This window comes from Sceloporus occidentalis, unplaced genomic scaffold (genome assembly GCF_023333645.1).
Source record: "Sceloporus occidentalis isolate IW3139 unplaced genomic scaffold, rSceOcc1.0.p SCAF_22, whole genome shotgun sequence".
Taxonomy (NCBI): domain Eukaryota; kingdom Metazoa; phylum Chordata; class Lepidosauria; order Squamata; family Phrynosomatidae; genus Sceloporus; species Sceloporus occidentalis.
Window position 1 is genome coordinate 3701115 of NW_028317002.1, and position 24834 is coordinate 3725948.

Consider the following 24834-nt stretch of genomic DNA (forward strand, 5'->3'; position numbering starts at 1 on the left):
TGGCCTAAACCCCCGCCATTCCTGCTTGGGTGCAGATTGATATGGACGAGGGTATCTGTCTCTGCACTGGATTAATCGGGTAATATACATACCTGCTATAGAGCCAGCTCCTACCTGGTAGTATCTGACAGCCCCACACATTAATCAGCTCACAGGTAGCACAGGTTTTGACAGAAGTGATCTACTCTTTACTTTGACTCCTTCAAATTAATTAAGTCTACAACAGGATGGGTACTCAGGGCCCCCCTCCCACTCTGGGGCTCTGGAGCAATCCCTTCATGTGTTTCTTGGTGAATCCGGTCCGGTATGACACCATACGCTGACACACACTTATACTAATACCATATGATCACATACATTCACACACTCTAACTCTATGTACTTATACATACACACATAACCCTCTCATACCTCCTCCTTATCTCTCACCCTCTCTCATCTTTATCTCCTCTTCCTCTCAGTCATCATTCTCTTGCCCTCTACCCTTCTGCAATCCACAGTGCAGTCACTTTCTCTCCCTTCTTTTTACTTTGCTCTCTCTTCACTGCAGCTTGCTCTGACTTGCAAGCCCTTACCTACTACCAAGTGGTCATATAATGCCCTGGGCGCCCATGTTAGAGCACCCCTGCATATCACTATGCTGGTTTATTACACACATACACAAAAGAGTAATTGTTACTTTTTTCAACAACAACAAAAACCTCACCCCAAAAAGCAGGTTGTGCAAGTGTTCCTTTGTGCATAGAAAATACGCTTAAAATTTGATATTTATCACCATTACAAGCCTGATGGTTAAAATGATATGCAGTGCTATTACCTGTCAAACTAAAGACATGTTTATAAAACATTAAACGTCTGCTTTCCATTGTCCTCAGCATCTCAATGTTGTTGCAACTGCTAGTTTAGTAAACGAAATAAACGTAAAACAAAAACAGATGCATCCACTTTCATTTTATTAGTGATTTTTTTTACAATATATTTCTCTTAATATGCACATTATGCAGAGATAATATCTATACCTTTTTACAAGTGAAATTTATATGCTATTTTTTCTTTACAACAAATAAGAAAAAATAATTAACCCAATAACAAAACACAAATTAAAACATTTTTTTGTGTTAAAACATGTAAAGAAAATCTCAGAAAACAATGTTAAGTACGGTGTGTTTCGATAATAAAGTGTACATATTAGGCACATTTTGTCAGCATACCATTAAGCCAGTAATGTATTATTAAATGGTAGTTGCCACATTAGAGCACATGATGTTTCTATGCATCATTGAACAGTCATGTTTTGCATCTTGCTGGGCACCACAGTGTAAATGACTCTGAATATCATTGGAAATACTAGTTTATGGGCTAGTCAAGGCATTCATCGCATTGCATTCAAGTGCAAGAAGAGAGCTAATTATTCTTCCTTGAAATTTGCTATAGAACTTACATATTTCTGCATATGAAAAAGACAGCAGGCCATTCATGTGAAATCTGTAAATCAATTGTTTTCAATGTAGAAAAAGACGAAAGGAATCGTGTTTAAACACTGTTTTGATGGCAGGCATACATTATGCATTCCACTCGTGCAATAAGGAGATATCAGGTAACTTTGATTTGGGTTCTTCATGGGGAGAAAAATAAAATGACAGCTTATAATGAAATCGGCACATCATCTATATCTTAAACCCTACCTGTCTGCAAAGTGTTAAGTCTCTTGCTAGAAATTGGCTGAACAAAAAGTAGAAGAAACCCTTATGTATTAGACTCCTCCATATTCAGAGTGCGTTAAGCTTACTCGGGTCAGTGTGGTTTTCAGGGCACTTACAAGGAAGTGTGTTTATTGGCGAAATAAACTGTAGCAGACAAAAGTACTTGTATAATTAAAACATTGTTTAAAGTTCACATCATAACACGCAACTCTGTTTGTTTGCCAGGAAATTCATGCGTTGTGCCTGCGCTACAAACACAAAGAAAGAAAAACGTATTGTGGTTCATGGTAAAAGGTTGCTCGCAGAGATCAAGGTCTCTCCGGACTAGCTGGCTAACAAGCAAAAAAAAAAGTCTAGTCTATCTGAATGGGATTTATAATCCAAGCAAAAGAAATCCAGGGCTGTATTTACCAAGGCGTAAGTGGAGCAAGTCCGAGGCACAGCGCTTCTAAATCAATAAGCAGCAATACTCCAAGGGTTGCTATGGCCGCTGCCCCGTCTTGGTCTGGATAACTATGGCCCGATGAGATTAAGACAGGATCAGTATGCAATATTATAAAAGTTTGAATGTAAACATTTTATACATCTATTTGGATTTGAAAAAATATGCTACCAACATCTTAAGACTGTGTAATGAAAAATAAAAGCAATACCTATACCAACAATTCAAGCATTCCTCCACAGGGAGCTAGCCAGATTATGTGCACTGTGTGAAGTAACTGCGCTGAGCCATGTCTGTGTGGTAAGTCGATACACTGTTTATCTGCACCCGTTCATAAACAGAGACAAACTCAAACGCCAAGTAGTCAGAAGTTGAGCAACGAACAGGAATATTCCACTGGTGTACCCGGTGATCACTTTCCGCATTCAGCACCAGAATTGCTCGTTATCGATAACCCCATTTTGTGGTGAATCAACCAGTCCAAAAGCAGTATGCAGGGAGTTGGTTGTGAGAAAGCTGCGACAAAACTTGTCAAGTTATCAATCAATGCCAAAGGCAACATATACGCATACATCAAGGGGGCGCTACTGATTGACACACTATTTTAGGGGATTTAAAATTAGACCTTAACAAAAAAAAACAAAAAAAGGATTTAAAAGTTACTTCTGAAGGACTTTAAATGCACAGAACAAAATATTTTCCCAGTTTTCCTACATTTGTAAAACTCGCTAATCTCCTTCAGATACCCAACCAACGCTGCTTGCAGCCAAACAAGGCCACCGCTCCATAATAAAGTCAAACCGATCACGGCTCTGGTCTTTAAAGCTCACTAGTGCACACGTGTTAAGCAGCAGGTGGAGTTTGGGACGCGTTTCCGATGCGATGTGCTTTCACAGGGCTAATTTACAACGAGGTGATAATCCATACGGCATGCTGCATCAGCTTGAATGTGAACTCGATTCCAGGCTACATGACACTTATTCACCATAAAATCACACGGTCCAGACGCTTGTTGATTTGTTTGGATAGTTCATGGCAAAGCTTATGGCAGCAATGTTTTTCAGTGCCTAAAAACAGTAAATGATTATTAACACTTGCTTACTGGGGGGAAAGCCAGACAAATCAATTAAGTGTATAATGTATATAACTGAAGACATCCAACCTTGCAAATTCATGTACAAATACAAATATTAAAAGTCGACCCATGAGCAGTAATATTAACAGCAGCAGCAGCAGCAGCAGCAGCAACATAAGGCATTTCACAAGAGACGTACCCGTGTCGTATAATTACACAGCTGCTCTTCTGTGGTTAAAGCCAAGAGATAATCCTGCAAACAGCCTGACTCCTGCAAACAAAAATGTGAGAGTCCTGTGTATTCACTGTGTGGGTGAAAATGCTTTTGTTGCTTTTTTTTTTAATTAATTCATATTTATAATATTCTAATCATTTAAGTCCATGTTTAGTATGAGGCTATCACACTTACGTCTGCTCTGTTCTCTGCAATATAAAAGAGCTCAGTGAGCGCCCGATGCAGGGGAAGGAGGACTCCGTTACTGCCAGTGTCTTGACAAGTAGTCTCCTCTAAACGGGTAAATATTGGCCACAGCGGCTTTAACAGTTTCAGATCAAAGACCCTACAAGAACATAGATATAAGAATAAAATCACATATACGAACGTCGAGATTCACCCAATCAATACCTTAGTCAACCATTGAGAGGTAGCTTCACTATAACCCACAGATGAAAGAGAGAAAAAATGTATAAATATGGTAATCAAATAAAGAACTTCACAAAAATAAAAGTATCTATTGGGAGGCACTGTCCCATGTTAACAAAGATAACTGTGGAGTTAGGTCCTTCAGGGTAATTTGGTAATAGATATATATATATATCCTACCTCACAGGATTAAGCTGCAATATCTTTAACAACAGATGGATCGCCTTCAGCCGCTGGTGACCAGTCTGACGACACGCTACGCCAACTTGCCAATCCCAGATGCTGGACAGAGGAAGGTGGGGGACGACTCTTTGATCAGACAGCATCTGCTTTATAATTTCAAATCCTACAACGTAAGATATATCGATCGTTAACAACACACCCATTCTTACACAGAGGTGCTGGTGCTTTTATTATTAAAACAAATTAAAAGCTATTGAGCTTGTACACATCTCAATCTAAAAATTTTTTCGGCATGCAATGTAAAAACAAACCTCTGCCACTTATATCAGGAAACATATATGTATTTTTGTATTTAATAAACATTTTCAAGCGCAATAATGACTACTACATAACAGGATGCAGATTACTCTCTCCACCTTATGTATCAGTTTGTCTTAGTCTGTCAATTCTTGTCTTGTCATAAACCTCGAATATATGCGTCGCTAAACGTAGGATGCCTCTTCAGCGGCGTAAAGCATCATTACCCACATACAAAAAAGGGTTTTGTAAAACTGAGGAGCTTAGAGTAACAGAAGAGGAGATATGGTGTGTGCCACTTATTATAGCTGGCTCCTATTCACCTCCTTGCCAGCAATTAGGATGCTCCTGAGATGATTCCCTTACCAAAAAATACCTCGTTGGTCCTTGTAGGAACTAACAAGTGTGTGCACACCTACACAGCTCAAAATCTGTTTGCATCATACATTTGGAAGCCAATCCAGACATAGTGACTGAGCCTGGAGACAGGGACAGTTGAGCCTCGGGGATTGTATATCAGCACCTTAACAATACACTACAGATAATGCTGGCCCCTAATATAGTCCCCCCTTTAATACGGTCCTGTAGTCACACTGACTCACGATGCTTAATTAGAAATTTACAAAAGATGTACAAAAAATGGAGTAATATGGAATACAACAAAAGTACAAGATCAATGGCAAAACACAAGATGATCCCAGTTGTTAGTGCCTTTATTTGGAACAAAATAGATATTTCATGATACAGTTTCTGTGGCAAATAGCCAGGTACTTGCCCTAAAAGCTCGGTGGCTTTTGGCATTGGTTTTCCGTCTCTGCACCTTAACATATGCTCTCTAATCTACAGCAGCAGCAACTTATAAATGGGAAAAAAAGCCATGTACATGGAAAATCACATGGTCCAGTTAGGATAACTTAGGATAACTTATGAGTTGAAAAGGCGGTAAAAAGTCAAGAAAATGTAAGTTTATTTAAAGCAGATAAGGTAAATATTTAGAAGTATATTTATCGGTGGTGAAAAGAAGGGTAACCAAGCGTGACATTGCACCAACCTGTCTGAAAACGCCCTCGGTGTCCAGCAGCCACGGTAAATTTGTAGCCCCATTCAGTGCAACTCATGTCAGATGTAAACCGGTAGAACAATGTGTCCCCTACACAGAAAAGTTAATATTGGAGCATTAGCAAATGCATGCAATACAATTATTTTATTATTCTACAAGAAAAAGAAAGCATCACAGAAATACTTGAAATGAATGATTACTGCAAAGATTGTGTGTGAAGAAAACAAAATGGAATGCGTCATATTCCACGCGTACATTTCTACTTATCCAAATTCAGTACAAGCTTTTTTCATTTGTGTTGCACTCAGAAATACGCAGTAAATCTCCTCCTTTCTTTCTTATGTTATATGTTGAAGGAGCCAGGAGCCTTCATGCAGCCCAAACTAGACTCCAGCTATGGAACTCAAAATTCACTGTGCGTATGGTGAACGGAACATCAGAACGCTTTTACTCCTGTGATAGCGTTTAGTACATCGCAACCAAGATGCTGAGCGCATTCTGTACTGTATTACGGTAAAACAAATGCCACATAAATGATTAACCTACCTGGAAGCTCAAAGTCTATCCACTTTTTGGGTGGCCCGCTAAATCTGTGCAGGTCTTGTTTCAGGTCAGAAGAGCTAGAGATGACCAGCTCATCACAGCCCTCTTCTGTGTTACATTGCGGGTCAAACTTGACCGAGAGGTAAATTGCTCCAGGTATGTGAACCTTATCCTGTACACAAAGAAATGTAATATCTTAACATGATTTGAAAAATAAATTTATATATATATTATATATATATATATACATACATACATACATACATACACACACACGGTATGTGTATAGCCCATTATGTGGTTACATTACATATCTGCACAGATGACATTCTAATTAATACTTATTTGCTTTCCTAAACATTGGTTATCTAGTCTCACGTCGCTTAGTGAAGACATTAGCAGGATCTACCATTTGCACTTAAAAAGAACATTCAGTGAGATTCTATTCAATGTTAAATATTACTGAATATTAGTTCAAACCCAAGCTTCCATACATTTTATAGTTATTTGTGTGTAAAAGCAGATAGTATGAGCTGCATAAAAACAACATACTGACAAACAACCCTGCCAGTTTCTTGCCTGCCAGATACTCCACAAGCCCATTCACTGTGTAGAACGTGCTAATTTAGAGCCTACATAGAGCCTGGTAAGATTGTATTGTTGCATACGATGTTAGGTTGTAGCCACCGTACCTCAAAGCTGGTATTGTTGTTATACGGATGTTTGGACTCCCGGACCTGAACGGCTGTCCCAGGCTCCTCCATGAACTGACAGGCGGTGAGAGCTACGGTCCCCAGCATACTGCTGCTACAGCCACCAAGCACTTTCTGTAAAATCTGAACAGCCACAAGGACTTTGAGCATTCACAAAAAATACTAGATCAAAACCAGACTCTTAAAAACCATGCTGGGTGAGTGCTATTGTACGGACTGATGGTAGCATGAGAATTAAACGTGCAAATCACATGACACGTGGGTACACGACATGTGATACCGCTAATCACTCTCCATGGACATATACAGTATAAGTTTCTTAGAAAGAAAAACCCGACTGCAGAAAAGCCAATATAATTCTGTACACCTTACCACCTGCCGTACAAATTGAAGACATATTAAGTGCTTCAACTTGTATTATTATCAAGACAGCATCACCCCTATCCCATATGTGTTTAAAGGAGAAGTTCCATGGAAAAATAAACATTTTTCATAGAGGGTTACAAAGAGCGCTATATACAGAAATATAGTTTAGTACTTGGGAACATGTAAACTTTACACGACTTGTTCCAATACACTTTCTTAATCTGCAGACCTAGAGGTTGCTATTGTAGGCAGTGTTGATATTTTGGGTAACTTTCCTTTATGACTCTTAATGGAATTGATAATGTACAGATTGTACAAACAGAATGGAGTTCTGTTTGTACAATGAAGTTCTTTCCTCCATGGACTTTCATGAATTATTCTATTGTTTGCCACAAGGCAATGAGATAAGGAGTCAGGGTGTTTCTCTAGTAGATCAGTAGATAACAGAGCTATAGCACATACAAACGGCTAATATGCCGTCATTTCAAAACATTATGTTTAAAAAAAAAAAAAAAACCAGCACAATATTTTTGAACTCCTATTTTTAACCAGACACTGGTCAGTTGTATCTATAAACGACTAGAGCTGGAAGGCTGATCCACTTACACAATCCTCGATTCATATAAAGAGGATTTAACCACAAGGTTATTACTACCTTTTCCCACAGCTGTTTCTCCTCCAGATGCATTAGCATATTCAATATATATGTTATATGGGCTGCTCCACTCAGTTCCAGGATGTCTTCATTTAGCGGGACTCCATCTGGCCATTCAGCCAGTAGGGATGCCAGTACATGCCGGGCATAAACCACGGCTGTTGCCTCGTTGACATGATAAAGGTAATCGCGCACGGCTATTTTGCTGCGTGAATCGAGCTCTTTGCGGAGCAGGAGAGAGCTCTTGGTGCGCCGTTGTCTGGCGTAGCTGAGTTGAAGGTCGCTCTCACTGGTTATAATTAGTTTTTGGCTGACTGGGTTTGTCTCCTCTGTTGCCTTTTCACATTGTGTTGGTTTTATCTGCAAAATGGAAGGTTACACATTCAAGAAAACCATTTTCACTTTAAAAACATGTAGGAGCACTAAAACCATAGGCATGGGAAGCAATGGTTTCAATACATTCTTTCTTTGTACACGTGAAAAGTTTCCAAAACTTTTTACGTAAAATAAGTGTTTCACTCTTATGCAGTACAAAGATTTTTATACATCAGTGAAACAGACCAAATATACAATTTCCACCTGTACCCAGTGGCGTATTCAGACCTACATTGATTAGAACTAGCCCAGGGTGGAAGGTCTAAGGCAGTCCTACTGGAGGATCAGGCGTCCTGGTTTGCTTCTGATCCATAGGAGGTTGGGGAAATCTCAATTTGCACTATGGAGGTCTGTGCCCATCTCAGTAGTGCTCTCCCTCCATGCCGCACATCCTTTAGAGGACCTCATGTTTTATTGCTCTAAACAGAGGACATATGGCTTGAGGACCTAAGGGGAGCGGGGCTCAACCTGGGTGAAGACCCACTTAAATACACCCTTGTCTCACTCCAACAAGATTATGGAAACCTAGACTGTTGGAGGAACCCAAGTGATGCACAAAGGTCAATTTTTCAACATTGCTCCAAAACGTCAAGGCTTATTAAGTCTTTAGACTCCAAACACCATTTTATAAGCAATTTGGCTATGTGTTTGTTTGACCATAATATATGGAGGAATAAAAAAAAAATAGATAACCAAACTTAAATAATAATTGAATCACACATACCATGCAGAGTGGGATAATCATATCTGTGTCTGTCACACTCAAATTCGGCTCATCAGATCTTGAAAGTTTGCACGGTTGCCATTTTTGTGCCATCTTCTTTACCTTCTCATCCATCAAACCAGTGTTTTCATCAAACCTTCGAGAAGACAGGGATGCAAGTGCGAGATCTCCGTTAATTATTACATAGTAAGATAAAACAATCAGCAGATATTTAGTTTGTTTACTTTAGGGTCAAATGATACAAAATGGCATTTTTGGGAACTACTACACTTGTGCATTTGGATTTGTACAAATGGAAAACGAAGCAGAGAGCTCTGAATTTAGTTTGTATTGTGTTGTGTTGTTTTTTCACTCACTCACTCACACTCTCAATGTCTCTCTGTCATCCGCGTTGCCGTCTCCTTTTCCGCAGCACTGCTTCTTCTCTTGTTCTTCTGCCTTATTTCTTCAGCCACTTCTCCCCGATATAAGGCAAGAATAATGCAGACGGATTTGCAGATTGGTCTACATTATTCTGGTCTCTTGGAGTATTTCTTCAAAAGGTGGAGCCACAGCGACACCACAGATCCTCAAATCAGGGGAAAGGGTGTGCGCAGAGTCTCCACCCTTTTGTGGAAGCGCTCCGGGAGACCTGGTTAACAGAGCTGACACCAGGGAGAAGCGGGCGAAGAAAGAAGACAGAAGAACAAGAAGATCTGCAGAGAAAAAGACAGGGACACAGGAACGGTAGACGGAGAAGGTAGGGAGACATTGAGAAATAGCATAGCATAGAGATAGCATAGCATAGAGATAGCGTGAGTGAAAAGGGAAAGTACCGTATTTGCTCGATTATAAGACGACCCCGATTATAAGACGACCCCTCAAATTTTGGATCTTATTGGGGAAAAAAAAGAAAAGGCCTGAATATAAGACGACCCTAATGGGAAAAAAATCAAAACCACTGTTTTTGTGTTTTTTTCTTTTTTCTTTCTCACCTGTCAGTGGGAATAGCAGATCTATATGTCCCATCAACATGTCCCATCAACATGTCCCATGCTCCTCAGTCACGCTTAAAGGGGTCTGGGAATCATGGGAAATGTAGTTCACTAGGTTGTGCCCCTAATTGAACCAGCTATGCAAATCATTCCTACCTGACAGTCTATGCTCCTCTTCACAAATTGTGAACAGGAGCACAGACTGTCAGGTAGGACTGATTTGCATAGAATCATAGGCACAAAACGTAAAAAACGAAGCTGGGTCAGGTGAGAACAGCGCGACCCACGTGACCCGCGCATCTGTTATGGTCACAGCTTCCGATTCGGCCGCATCGGAGGATGCTGAAGCCGCGGATTACGGAGGCGGCGGCTGCTGCCGCGGATTATGGAGGCGGAGGCGGCGGCTGCCGCGGATACGGAGTCGGCGGCTCCCGCGAATACAGAAACGGCGACGGCTGCCGCGAATACAGAAGCGGCGGCGGCTGCCGTGAATACAGAAGCGGCGGCGGCGGCGGCAGCTGCCGCGAATACAGAAGCGGCGGCGGTGGCTGCAGCTGATACGGCGGCGGCGGCTGCCGATGGAATTGTGAGGTATCGTGGGGGATGATCTGAGGCCTGATTACAAGACGACCTCGATTATAAGACGAGGTCGGTTTTTCAGAAGTTTTTTTCTGGAAAAAACCTCGTCTTATAATCGAGCAAATACGGTATTTTATTTTCGGAATTGAAAGAGCCTTCCTAACTTTGTCTGAACCAAAAGAGCAGGAAAACAAATGGACCAAAGACAAAACAAAAAAGTTGTCCAAAATGTTTTTGGTCCATTTGCACAAGTTTAATAACTAGATAGCTGCAAGTGCATGATTGCCAAGTCAATTTTTAATATTACCTTTTGTGGACCTCCTGAAGGAAGGAATCTGCATTTTTCATCCCCATTTCATATATTGCCCGCAGAATGTGTAAAGGTACATTGAGTCCTTCATGAATTACCTAAAACAAAAATGATACAGACATATGTTCACCACTAATATAAAAATTTGGATTTCTATGGAACTGCTCAACATGTAGAAGAGGCCTCAATGCTGAAGGCTGCAGACAGGCAGAGTGTTCAGAAAAAAAAATGCGCAGCTGTTAAATTCATTAGCAATAAACAGCCTGGTAACCGACTATGTTAACATCTTAACACATCATATGATGATTTTCAGGAGATTTATAATAAAGAATATGTATCCTAGTATGCAAATGCCCGCTCATCTCACAATCCTGATTAACACCTTTTAAATGTATGTTTTACAACGGGTGAAAAAGCTTCATTCCAACAAATCTTAAAAGCAGCCATCTGATGTGGTAATAATAATTAAAATAATTACGTAACATATTAAAATGTTCATTTTTGGTGAAGAAAAGAACACATCCTTGTTGATTCAAGCAAATAAACAAAAAAATTACCTGAAAACACATTTTAGTAGCTTCATCGAGACCATCTAATGGATCTGGTCTCACCTCACCCTGATCCAAACTGGGTTCTCCAGACACGTCTTCATCTTTGCAGAGGTCTTGTTTTTCTGGTTTTTCAGACACCTGATCCTTCCTTTCAGATACACTCATGTCCTTCTTTGACGAGTACAGCATGATAGATAAGATCTGATAGTCCAGGAAACATAGTGTTACATTCAGGTAATCACTTTCATAATACAAACAGTAAATTGGAACTTCAAAAGAAATATAACAAAAGCTTTAGAAACACAGGAGTCTTCTAACCAGTACATTACTTCCTTTAGCCCTTGAATACAGTATGATGTGCAAGATCCTAGGTCTTTAACCACTTCATGACGATACGCCTAGTACTATGTCACAAAATTCTGACCGTTGACGCAGTACTACGTCGTGGTCCTTTAAGCAAGCATCGGCAGGGCTAAATCCATACCTGTCCACATCAGATTGGTGTCCCCAAAATGTATGGCCCGAGCTAATTGAATATTTAAATGCCATCACTGGGATATTCCCTAACTGACGAAAATCCGAATAAGTCTGCAGTGACACGAAATCGGGTCTCTTAGCAGGTGTGATCAGGAGAGCGGGGCTGAGCAGCTCTGCTTCCGGATCACATTGTAATCAGAGACAGGGAGAAATAGCAGGCACCGTGAAAGGATGCAGGAGTATGGAGAAAGAGCCTCTAAAAAATAAAAACAGACTCCATATGGGACCTCTAGTTATGGTACACTCCTCTCTAGAAGAGATTTATAATAATAATAATAAAAAATAATCACCCATGCCACTCACCTAAAAAAAAACAAAAAACCTATAAAATATACTGCCTCACGACAAAAATAATTAAAAAACGCATGTTCCAATTTTGGTCCCATAGCTTTCCCCAAACTTCCCAACCTTTTGTATGTTGGGCATCGCTGTACTCTGAGAATGTTGCTAAAGACGAATTGGTGTTTGTTACTGCAATTGCACATATCCTGGGCAACAAATCCAAAGCAACATTGCAAAGAGTGTTTGAATTATTTATTTTAAACAGCTAGTTTTGAATAAAATTGGTGGGGAAATAGATGCATGAAATATGTCAAAATGACCATAGAGCAATACCCTTGTTTGTCCTTTATCATTTTATGGAGTGGTTTTGGGATCTGTGAGTCTTGGAGTTAGAGACTCAGAATACCAAATTTTAAAATATTACAATTTGTGTAATTTCTTTTTTAGATTTGTTTCCACACACAATAAACCCCTACTGAAAGAAACAAATATTTAATTTGTGTGGGTACACTAAGTGAGGAAGAGGGAAATTAGGGTTGACCAAGGACATAGTAGAAACAATGAAAATGCTGTTGTCCGCAAAGGACAAACAGTATAATTGTAACTGAAAGTTATACATATAGGTTTTCCATTCGGCTTCTTGCCAGTTAATATTTGCATTTTACTCATTATAGTTTGTAACATGCATAGTTATAACGTTTTCATGTAAGAGTTAATTCCGCTGAATGTACAAATATATATTATATATAGTTTTCTAAAAAAAAAAAAAAATCACAGACGACGGGGTAATTGTACCAAGAGGTGAAAAGCTCAATATCATGGGAGACTCCACAGAGTATCTTATTAACACTCTGTTCTCCGCTTGCTTAAATCACTCTCTGCAGAGAAAAGGTCCAAAAGTCTTACCTCCAAATCACGAAGGAGCCATGTTTTACTGAAACCAGTCCCTTTACTGCATTTCTTCACCAACAATTTCAGTAAACCGGACTGAATGAAGGCATTTTGGAGCTCTGCAAAATCATGACTCTGCATAAAAACAAAATCTTAAGTCATTACAGAATTGCCATTTACCATTTTGATGAAAATATCATGAATTGAATAAAGTTACTTAACCATCTCACTTAACCACTTGATCAGTGTGTGTTGTATTCATTAGGTGGATTTAATATATGCTACTAAGAAAACCAACGTTCTTCGTATCCAGTCACGCTATATGACTAAAAGTATTTGCACACCCGACCATCACACCTATAGGAGCTTGCCGGAGATCCCATTCCAAAACCATGGGCATTAATATGGAGTCCCCGTCTCCATTTGCAGCTACAATACACTTCTTTCTTCTGAGAAGGCTTTCCACAAGATTTTGGAGTGTGTTGGTGGTAATTTTTGCCAATTCAGCCAAAGGAGCATTTGTGAGGTCAGGCAGTGATGTTGAACTAGAAGGCCTGGTTTGCAAATCAGCGTTCAAATTCATACCAAAGGTGTTTAATAGGGATGAGGTCAGGGCTCTGTTCAGCACACTCTTGCTTCTCCGCACTAAACTCATCCAACCAAGTCTTTGTGGGCCTTGCTTTGTGCACTGGGGGGGCAGGAAACAGGAAAAGGCCATCCCCAAACTTCCAACAAAAGTTGGACAATTGTCTAAAATGCCTTTGTATGCTGTAACATTAACATTTTCCTTCACTGGAACTAAGAGGCCGAGCCCAAACTCTGAAAAACAAACCTAGACCATTATCCCTCCTCCATCCCATTATCCCTCCTCCATCCCATTAACGGCGGGCACTATGCATTTCAGTAGGTAGTGTTGTCCTGACATCTGCCAAACCAAGATTTGTCCATCAGACTATAAGCTAGTGAAAAGTGATTCATCATTCCAGAGAACACATTTCCACTGCTCCAGAGTCTAGTGGTGCCGTGCTTTATACCAATACAGAGGACATTTGACAATGTGCATAGTGATGTTTGTGGGCAGCTGTTCAACCATGGAAACCCATTTCATGACACACCTAAACTCAATAATTAGGAGGGGTGGCCACATAAAGTACGGTTTATGACCAAAAGTATTTATGATCCTAAAATACTCCAGCTCTAAAGCACACCATCCCCTCTGCAGTCCAAGTTTTGTGGCAGCTGCTTGAAGGCATCTACTCGCAGGAGTAAGCACCCACTGTATATTTATTTTAAATAATTTAAATACTGGAAAACTGTGATATTTCTTGAGGTATTGTGCATGGATACGATGTGGTATATGTAAAACATGTATACGTATAGAATAACGTAGGCCTTTACCTTAAGTGTTTTGTATAATCCCTTAAGAGCGAGTGACAGAACCCAAGTAGCCTCCACAGCTTCTGGGCTGCCATTGTCCAAATCTGATTGCAAAAGGTAACTTGAGATGAATGAAAAGTGTTCAAGATACTTCTTCAGCTGATCCTGCAAGCCTTGGCTCTCAGTATCCTTGTGATGCGTCAACTGGTAATCTTTTACTAAGGAAGGAATTCAGTTGCAAATGACACAATATGCATACCACATCAAAAAAAGGTATTGTTCAGCTGGAATTTTAATACAAAGAATGGTGATTTCCAACAACCATGTTTCTCTTTGATAATATTATACATTATCGCTAGAAGCTGGATTTAACACTGAAAATCTTATTTTTGTTCATCCTACACATACATAGCTACCTGTTTTTCTCTTTCTCGTTTTTATGTCCACAACAACAGCTCTGTTCTTCTCGGTAAAGTGCTTCAGTATGATGACATCATGAGGCTCTTTGGCATTGTCCATATATACAGACTGTGTTCCCATACATAGTACCTGCAGCGAGAAAGAACACAAAACACATTTACACAAAATTAGGAAACAACTAATACAAAGGAAACCACATATATATATATATATATATATATATATATACACACATACACACATATTTACATACACACTGCACCATTTGAACACATTAAAAATGTCAAAATAAACAACTACCAGGAAAATGAGCTATGGCGCTAAACAGAAAGGGGTATAGAGAATTCCAAGTCCGTGTGACAAATTCTCAGGAATATAAATGCATATTTCTTTTCAGAAAACAAGCAAAATGTTATTAAACACAGATATTTTGTTAAACTGTCAGAATGGTGTACCTAGCATGCATTGTTTATGGGACAAGTACATTGTTGTGGCAGTTTCTCAGCCGTGACACCGCTAACAGGATCGCAGAACTGACCAAGGCTACATTTCACATGCTAATTAAAACCAGTTATGGACAGAAGACAAGAAACCCAACAAATTAATAAAATATACTTTACCTCCGGGAAACCAACAAGCACCAGTAATGTAAAGATGTTGGTGTTTTTTAGCTGGTGCGGCAGTTCTTTCATGCAGTGGTCGGTATAGGATGCAATCACATTGTGCCATTTTGAAGAACCGTTTAACGCACGTAGAATATCTGACATTGTGCAGGCCCAGTCCAGGCCGACTTTGCTACAAGGGTAGTAGTAAATTAACAGAAATAAGTTAGTTCAAATTTGTCAATGTTGTTGAAATAATGCAACTACAGTTACATACTAGTTACAATACCGCTGAGACATCTTGATATTTGCTGTTGCATGTACCATGGCTAGCGTTGAACACTCCACTGTAAAATCCGCTAGGCTACAGTGTTCACCATCTATCGAATTATTCTCATCTTGGATTGTTTAGCCCATGGGTTACCAATGCCACATCAAGTATCTGACTCGATTGGATTTTAAGGATATCATTATTGCCTAAGCACCGCTCAAGTCAATTAGCTCCCTTGTTTTGGTGACTCATCAAAGCCTATATCTATCGTGAGATGGACTGAAACAACTTCACACACTTTCAGAAGTCAAATGCAGGTAAGCGGCTAACCTGTCAAGACACGCAGCCCCCAAGCTGAACAGCAGCTGAGTAGTAATCCACCCTTCTGGAAAACTCTTGAGCTCTTCACCTTCAGCAGGACTGCTCTGCTTCGACGACAGGACCTTACTAACTGCGTCATCTACCTCGGCAGGAGGTAGTCTCAGAATTAACTGGCCCAGAAGACCAAGGGTTAAATGGTATGATTCATTTAAGTGCCCAGCATTGGAAAGGACAACCTGGAACATCAACGGCAACACTTGCTGAAGGCTCACAATAGGAACCACTGTGTCCTAAAGGGGGGAAAAAAAAAGTTATGTTCTGTTTGCTGTAATATACGTCACAACGCCTCCAACACTTAACCCCTTAAGGACCGGGACCGTTTTTTCTTTTTGTACCCTGTGGGACCGAGGCTGTTTTAATACTTTTGTGGTGCTTGTGTTCAGCTGTAATTTTCTCCTCACCCATTTAGTGTACCCACATAAGTTATATATTGTTTTTTTCAGGACAAGATGGGCTTTCTTCAGATACCATTTTGATCGTATCATCTTATTTACTATAAAAAAAATAATGAAAAATGGTGAAAAATTGAAAAACATTTTATGACTTTTATTTGAAAAATCTTTTACTCACCTAAAAAAGCAAGTAAAAAAATTAGCTAAATAGATTCTACTACTTGTCCTGAGTTTAGAAATACCCAATGTTTTTATATTTTTTTTGCTGTTTTTTGTAAGTTATAGGGCAATAAGTACAAGCAGCGTTTTATGATTTCCAAACCTTTTTTAAAAAATCTGGTCAGTCTGCCTCCATCTCCTCTTTGGGTATCTTTGAAGCCGGTTAGCTCAATTTAACCCATTCAAACCATATATTTTTAAAAACTAGACACCCCAGGGTATTTCAACTGCTGTTATTTTAACCCTTTCCATGCAACAGTTATACAACTACACTTTGTCAAACTTTGTAATAGTAATTTTTTTTATTTTTTTTTCACACAAATTGTACTTTAGTTATAGATATACAGGTCCTGGTATGTGTCACTGTCAAACAACCCCCCAATATGTGTTCAGGAACATCTCCTGAGTACAGCGATACCCCACATGCATGGGTTTGTCAGATTGTTTGGCTGGTAAAAGGCTACTTTTGGGGCATGCGTAATTCAGGTGGTCATTTGGTCATTCTGCCTCCATCTCCTCTTTGGAATATCTTTGAAGCGGGTTAACTCAATTTAACTCCGTCAAACCATATATTTTTGAAAACTAGACACCCCAGGGTATTCCAAATGCTGTTATTTTAACCCTTTCCATGCACCAATTATTCAACTACACTTTGTCAAACTTTGTAATAGTAATTTTTTTTATTTTTTTTTCACACAAATTGTACTTTAGGTATAGATATACAGGTCCTGGTATATGTCACTGTCAAACAACACGCCAATATGTGTTCAGGAACATCTCCTGAGTACAGCGATACCCCACATGCATGGGTTTGTTAGATTGTTTGGCTGGTAAAGGGCTACTTTTGAGGCAACACAGACTTTTTAACCCTTTCCATGCACCAATTATACAACTACACTTTGTCAAACTTTGTAATAGTAATTTTTTTTATTTTTTTTTCACACAAATTGTACTTTAGTTATAGATATACAGGTGCTGGTATATGTCACTGTCAAACAACACCCCAATGTGTGTTCAGGAACATCTCCTGAGTGCAGTGATACCCAACATGCATGGGTTTGTCGTGTTGTTTGAGATTTAAAATGCCACATTTGGGAAGTGCGCTTTTTTTCTCCATTTTGGTCAGTCTGTACCTATGTACCCTATCTTTGAGCTCGGCCACTCCAATTTACCCCATCAGCCATTTTTTTTATATATATTAGACACCCCTTGGGTATTTGAAGTGCTTTTATTTTAACTCTTTGTTGAGATTTTGGAGAAATTTTAGCACTTGCTCAAAATAATAAACTTTATTTTTTTATTTTATTTTTTTTAATACTTTTTTTTATATATTTTTTTTACACATTTTGCTGGTACTGGATGGTTCATCTAGTGACATCACGGCATAATTATTTTTAAATGTTAGCAAATTTTTATTTTTTTCCCCCCCATTTTTTTTTGGAATATTTTACTAATCACATTGTGATTAGAAAGCTGGGCTCCATTGACTTGCATGGTTGAGTGCAGTACCTGTATTCAACCTGCAAGTGGAGCCAGAGTTCTCTAGATTATCTCTCTTTTTTTTTCCCGGGCTTGCTGATGGCGAAGATCACCGTTGATCGCCTCCTAAACGCTTTTAAAACGGGCGTCCGCCGCCATACAATGTATGGCGGCTGTTGACGCCCCGGGGAGGGGCCAGACATGGCCCCCGATGCCGATATCGGCCTTGCTGAATGCCTCGACATCGAGGCATTACAGTAACGCCGTTTAAGCGAAGAAAGTGATCGTTTCTAAGCTTATTTAATTTTTTGACGGTTCAGGACCGTCAAATGTCATTAAGCGACTGTTTTTCCATGACGGTCCTGAACCGGCAAAGGTCGTTAAGGGGTTAATGCATAACAACTTAAGAGTACAGCACTAACATGACACAGTCTCAAGATTGTACGCTTGCGAGCAGGGCTCTCTCCACCTAATGTATCGGTTTGTCTTAGTCTGTCAATTCTCGTCTTGTCATACCCCTTGAATATATGTATTGTATTAAGCGCTGCGTAAACTGTTGGCGCTATATAAATAAAACAGTATTTTTACTACTGCTGCATTAGTTAAATATAGAGAACTGCTCCATTTTATTGAATATGTTTTTATATACAACTGCGCACATACAGATATGCAACAGGCACATTTTATAGATATGTATTGATTTGCTTTCCAAAACTATAGAGTCAGAGACTTGGATGTAACACAAGGAAGTTTTACATCACAGAGGGGTGGTAGGCAAGTGACAATGCCTTCCACCAGTAGTGGACTTTCAGACATGCATGGTACAGGCACAAGGCTATCCCGAATATAAGACAACACCGAGGACCAAATACGTTTTGAGGTTTTTATAGCACAGGAAAATTAGCAGACTCGATGGGGTGAAAGGTTCTTATCTGTTGTCAAATTCCATGTTTTTATGATTAGAACACAAAAATAGTAATTTTACTTACCGTAAATTCTTTTTTCCTTAGTGTAGTGTCAGTACCACGGGGGTGTCGCTCTTCCTGGGACAAGGACCTAGAACCGAAGAGGTTAAGATACCTCCTAACCCCTCCTACTCCTCCCTATAAGAGCCCCGGCAACCCTCATACCTTCAGAAAGTACCAAGAAACACAAGATAGCTTGCAAAAAATAATTTTAATACAAAAATGCACAGGGAGGGATATATGTACTGACACTACACTAAGGAAAAAAGAATTTACGGTAAGTAAAATTACTATTTTTCCCGTCGTGTAGTGTCAGTACCACGGGGATATAGCAAGATGACCCCTCCTGGGTGGGGAAAAAAAACGGTCACGAGGTAACTGCCTGAAGCACCTTACGCCCGAAGTCAGCATCAGAGGAGGAGAAGATGTCTAGCCGGTAATGCTTGATAAACGTGTGAAAGGAAGACCAAGTAGCTGCTTTGCATATTTCTTCTGGAGATGCCGAAGACCTTTCAGCCCAGGATGTAGCCATAGCTCTGGTGGAGTGAGCAGTAATGCGGGATGAAAGAACCTGACCACTGAGAGAGTAGGCTAAGCGAATAGTATCGGAAAGCCATCGAGATATCGTGTGCTTGGAGGCCGCATTGCCTGTGGATCTACCAAAATAATTAACAAACAATTGATCCATGGAGCGGAAAAAAGCAGTGCGGTCTATATAAATTCGTAGAGCTCTGTGGACGTCTAAAGTGTGCCAGAGTGATTCTTCCGGAGTTGAAGGAGACGGGAAGAAAGAGGGCAAAATTAATGGCTGATTGACATTAGCTTCAGAGATAACCTTGGGCAAAAAAGAAGGTTTAACATACAGGACGACTTTATCTTGGTGGAAAATAGTAAATTCTGGAGCCGCGGAAAGAGCTTGAAGTTCACTGACCCTCCTCGCTGAGGTAATGGCCACCAAAAAAGCCGTCTTGAGGGATAAAAATTTTAGAGATACCTCTTCCAAAGGTTCGAATGGTTCAGAGCAGAGTGCTTGGAGGACCAATGACAAATCCCAGGAGGGAAAATGCGAACGTCTGGGAGGCCGTTGAATGATGGCAGCCTTAAAAAAAACGTCTGACGAGAACTTGGGACGCCAACTCCGACAGGAGAAAATGACTCAGGGCTGAAACCTGTCCCTTAAGCGTCGAGACTGTGAGACCCGCTGAAAAACCTTCCTGCAAAAAATCCAGAACAGAACTTGTGGGGGGAGAAGAGAAATCCAAACCTTTGGAGACACACCAGTGGAGAAATTTATTCCAGACTCGAAGATAAATAGTGGACGTAGATCTTCGTACTGAACCCAAGAGGATTTCTGACATAGAATTGGAAACGCCTCTGCTCTGGAGGATCATCCTTGCAGCAGCCAGGCCGTCAATCTGAACTGCAGAAGAACATCCTTGGACAGGTTCTTGTTTTCCAGAAGATGGGAGGAAACTGGCAGCTCCCATACTGAAATCGCCATACTGAGCAGCTCCGAAAACCAACTTCGATTCGGCCAATAAGGGAGAATAGCTAAAACCCTGGCTCTGTCTACCCGAATCTTTAGGAGGATCCGAGGAATCATGGCTACTGGAGGAAACACATAAGCCATCTTGAAAGACCAAACCACTGACATTCCGTCTAGCAGGGGGGGATTGTCCTGCCTGTAAAGGGAGGCGAAAACTGGCAATTTCCTGTTTTGTCTGGTCGCCATAAGGTCTATATCTGGTAGGCCGAATCTTTGAACTAGGAGAGAAAAAATGCTCTTGTCCAGGGACCAGTTTGCTTGGGAGCAACGAGATCTGCTGAGATCGTCTGCCAGACAGTTGTCTACTCCTTTGATATGTGTCGCTGCTAAATCCTCCAGGTTTCTTTGGGCCCAGCGCATGAGATGGTCTGAAAGGTCCTGTAGCCTTGGAATCCGAGTGCCCCCCTTTCTGTTTATATATGAGACTGTGGTGGCATTGTCGGACTGGATTCTCACAGCTTTCCCCCGTAATCTTGGACCGAAGGTCTTGAGTGCCAGGAACACAGCTTTCAGTTCCCGAAAGTTTGATGATTGGGCTTGATCGATTAAGGACCAACTGCCCTGACTGCAGAGGTCGAGTAGATGAGCTCCCCAGCCTACCTTGGAGGCATCCGTGGTGAGGGTGATCCAATGACGTGGTAGAAAAGATCGCCCTTGGGTGAGGCGCTCCTTTGCTTTCCACCAATTCAGCCGGAGTAAAACCTCCCTGGATACCGTGAAGGTAACATCTAGATCCTCCGGTCTCCTGGACCACTGTTGTAGGATGTCCCATTGCAGGGGTCTCAACTGCGCTTTGGACCAGCTTACTGCCGGAATACACGCTGTAAGACTGCCCAGGATACTCATAGCCAACCTGAAGGAAAGGGTTGGATTTTGTTGCAGAAAGGAAACCTGATTCTTTATCTTCTTGATCTTGGAGCGTGGGAGATAAAGTCTCGAAGAGACGGAATCCACTATGAGCCCCAGAAACTGGATCTTCGTAGTTGGAATCAGGTTGGACTTTTTGTAATTTATGATCCAGCCGTGTTCCCCCAAGCATCGGGTCGTAAAGCTGAGATGTGCCCGGAGCTCCTGAGAAGAACTTGCTTTTAGCAGCCAATCGTCTAGATAAGGGACGACTGTGATCCCCTCTTTCCGTAAAGCCGCTGTAATAGGAGCTAAAAGCTTTGTGAAGATCCGAGGAGCTGACGACAGGCCAAAAGGGAGAGCAGTAAACTGGAAATGACGAACTCTTGTCCCGACTCTTATGGCAAACCTGAGATATTTCCTGGAGGCTATGGCGATAGGCACATGGAGATAGGCATCTTTTAGGTCTAACGTAACCATAAGGTCCCCTTGTCTCAACAGGCGGGTAACCGTGAGAATGGATTCCATTCTGAAGTGACGGTAAGGAATATATGCATTGACTTTCTTTAAATCCAGAATTGGACGGAAGGACCCATCCGGCTTTGAGACCAGGAAGAGACGGGAATAAACTCCCTGAAACTCCTGATACTTTGGAACAGGCTCTATGACACCCTTTTTTAGAAGGGTAAGGCTTTCGGCCAACAGTGCTGAGTTCTTCACCTGAGAGGGGTAACACGAGATCAGGAACAGAGGACGAGGAAAACTGGAAAACTTTATCCTGTACCCGTCCGCAATGATCCTGAGGACCCAGGAATTGTTTGTGGTTTGCCTCCATTTTGGTAGGAACCATTGCAGACGACCTCCAACACCGTCAGAACTTCCTACCCTCTGGTTTCTTAGGGTGTTCCTGAAACTTTCTCTCGTGTTGTTTACGAAAGGCTTGAGTCTTGAAAACTGGTTGAAAAGGCCTGGAAGGTCTATACTGGTATCGCTTGTTCCATCTGCTTTTCCTATCCTGAGGAAGTGCCTTTTTAGTATCAGACATGTGTCTGATCAGTTCCTCCAAGGAAGAACCGAATAGCTTGGTTCTTTCAAAGGGCAGATCGCATAGAGTAGATTTGGAGGCAGTATCTGCTGCCCAGGAACGTAGCCATAATGCCCTTCTGGCAACGGAAGACAAACCCATGTTACGGGCTGAAAGCTTAAGGCCCTCTTCTGCAGCTTCCAGCAGGAAGCTATTAGCCAGTGTCAGGTTTTTAAATAGTTTAGATAAACCTTCATCCATAGATTCTGAAAGACTGCCCTCTAAGGACTGCAACCAGACACCCTGCGCTTTAGCCACAGATGCGCTAGACAACGCCACTTTACACTGGAATCCAGATGATTGGTAAATACGTCTGCAAGACGTTTCTGCCCTCTTATCCATAGGATCCTTAAGACCAGCCACTTCACTAATGGGAATGGTCGTACGTTTGGAAAGCTGGGCTATCTGGACATCTACTTTAGGGATATCTTCCCATTTTTCATCGCCCTGAAGGTAAAAAAGCTGCTTAGAGTGCTTTGATATAAAGGCTCTTTTGCCTGGATTATTCCACTCTCTATACATGAGATTCTGCATGTGAGATAACATGGGCAACCCTTTGGGGTGCGCTGACAGGTCTGAATCCTGAAAAAGCCGTGAGACTTCCTTAACAAATTTTCGCAGCTCCTGTGGAGGAAAATTGGTCTCATCCTCTGACTCCCCACTAGATGAAGCTGAATAGGATGAACTAGAAACCTCCCCAGAGGATAAATCAGAATGAGGGGATAATACCCTCTTACGTTTGTGGGATTTAAGTTTAACGGGTTCCACAGGTGTAGCTGCTGCTGCTTTAAACGTTTCAAACGTTTGCGCCAGGTTGTCCTGGAACCAACCTAAAAAAGACTGCATGTCTTTTTGTTTTTCTTTTGCCAAACTCTCAGCAGAGCAGGCATTGCAAAATTTCTTCTTACAACCATCCGGCAACGGAGTGGCACATTCAGTGCACGATAAATGTTTGGTTTTACCCACAGCCTTTTTGGAGCAGGTGTAAAAGATTTCTCTTTATCCGGCCTATCTGGTGAAACCGGACCAGACATCTAATATAAAACACAAAAAAAAAAAAAAAAAATTTAGTAGAAAATATACAGGGCAGAGGATTTGACAGGGTAAGATTAACCAAATCCTACCTTACAACTCCTCAATCCGTGTGGGGGGGCTGGTGACACGGAAATCCCAGTGTTGACAAGCTCCTCTGCTGTCAGACTGGGCAGCACAGCTATATATATGCGAAAACCAGTTAGTTTTCGCGCCCTGAACAAGAGAAACTGAATCACGCATGCTCAATAGCGTGTCAGTACTCTTGGTGGAACGCAGCGCCCTCTGGCGTGCGTTCCACCGCTGTGCGCATGCTCCAACCTGCCGGCATAAGAGCGCGCCGATGCGGACGTTACTCCTCGCTCTGCTCACCACCCGGGGAGCAATCGGAGGGAACCCCCGGACACAACCCGTGTGCCCCACCACTGAAAAAAAAACAAAAAAACAAGGTCCGTCCCTGACAAGGGACAAGGAAAGAACTGAAGGTATGAGGGTTGCCGGGGCTCTTATAGGGAGGAGTAGGAGGGGTTAGGAGGTATCTTAACCTCTTCGGTTCTAGGTCCTTGTCCCAGGAAGAGCGACACCCCCGTGGTACTGACACTACACGACGGGAAAAATACTGCTTTATTACATGCATGAACCTACCATCTATACTATGAAGTATCAATCAGTTGTAGAATTGTAATAGGTAATGTTTTACACCCAAATAATGATAACCAAATAGTCATTACTTACTGATTTCATAGGAGGCAGCATGGCAGCTATGAGTCCCAAAATCCTCTCCTGGGAGCACTCAGCAAAGACTTGATCTGGGCTTGGAGTTATGACCTTGTCAACTATGTACGTATTAGACATTTGTCCTGCAACTACAGGAAAACAGAGTAAAAGCTTGGCCAGCCATAGGAGAAAAAAAACAAGTTACTAGTCCATCCAACTTATACTCATGATAGGCAAGTGATACTACTCAGTACTTGTTCACAATCCAATCAAGAAATTCTAATCCATTAACATGGTGCTGTTGATATTGTCCTCAAACAGTATTACATTACCAATATTTTGATGGACTTTAACAAAAATGATTCATTATTCCATCAATTAAAGCATAAGCAAATAATAGGTTACAAATGAATCAAAGTGTAATGTTCGCAGTTTTTGTCTTACACAAATACGTGTCTGGAAAGTCAGGTTCTCCCTCGGAGCATAGGTCTTTGGTTTGAGGTTCCTTAACCATGCTGTGCTCTGCAGTCTGCGCCGTTCTTTGTTCAGAAAGAGCACCTTTACTCTGGGGATCAGAAAAACAGGAAACGGGCAGATATA

General features: G+C 41.1%; 1 protein-coding gene across 1 annotated transcript in view; it reads right to left on the reverse strand.

Annotated features, from left to right (window-relative positions):
- Nucleotides 1-3137: 3137 nt before the first annotated feature.
- Nucleotides 3138-24834, reverse strand: part of LOC149300899 (zinc finger ZZ-type and EF-hand domain-containing protein 1-like) — a 53807-nt gene continuing 32110 nt past the window's right edge. Inside the window, exons 38-56 of the mRNA XM_089484469.1 lie at nt 24679-24799; nt 24253-24383; nt 15904-16184; nt 15321-15495; nt 14697-14829; nt 14302-14498; nt 12919-13038; nt 11200-11394; nt 10640-10740; nt 8780-8915; nt 8490-8493; nt 7681-8054; nt 6639-6782; nt 5950-6118; nt 5395-5493; nt 4044-4209; nt 3630-3780; nt 3420-3491; nt 3138-3212 (exon numbers count right to left, since the gene is read on the reverse strand). Coding sequence (XP_089340595.1) covers nt 3138-3212; nt 3420-3491; nt 3630-3780; nt 4044-4209; nt 5395-5493; nt 5950-6118; nt 6639-6782; nt 7681-8054; nt 8490-8493; nt 8780-8915; nt 10640-10740; nt 11200-11394; nt 12919-13038; nt 14302-14498; nt 14697-14829; nt 15321-15495; nt 15904-16184; nt 24253-24383; nt 24679-24799 — 2844 coding nt within the window. The remainder of the gene's footprint in view (nt 3213-3419; nt 3492-3629; nt 3781-4043; nt 4210-5394; nt 5494-5949; nt 6119-6638; nt 6783-7680; nt 8055-8489; nt 8494-8779; nt 8916-10639; nt 10741-11199; nt 11395-12918; nt 13039-14301; nt 14499-14696; nt 14830-15320; nt 15496-15903; nt 16185-24252; nt 24384-24678; nt 24800-24834) is intronic.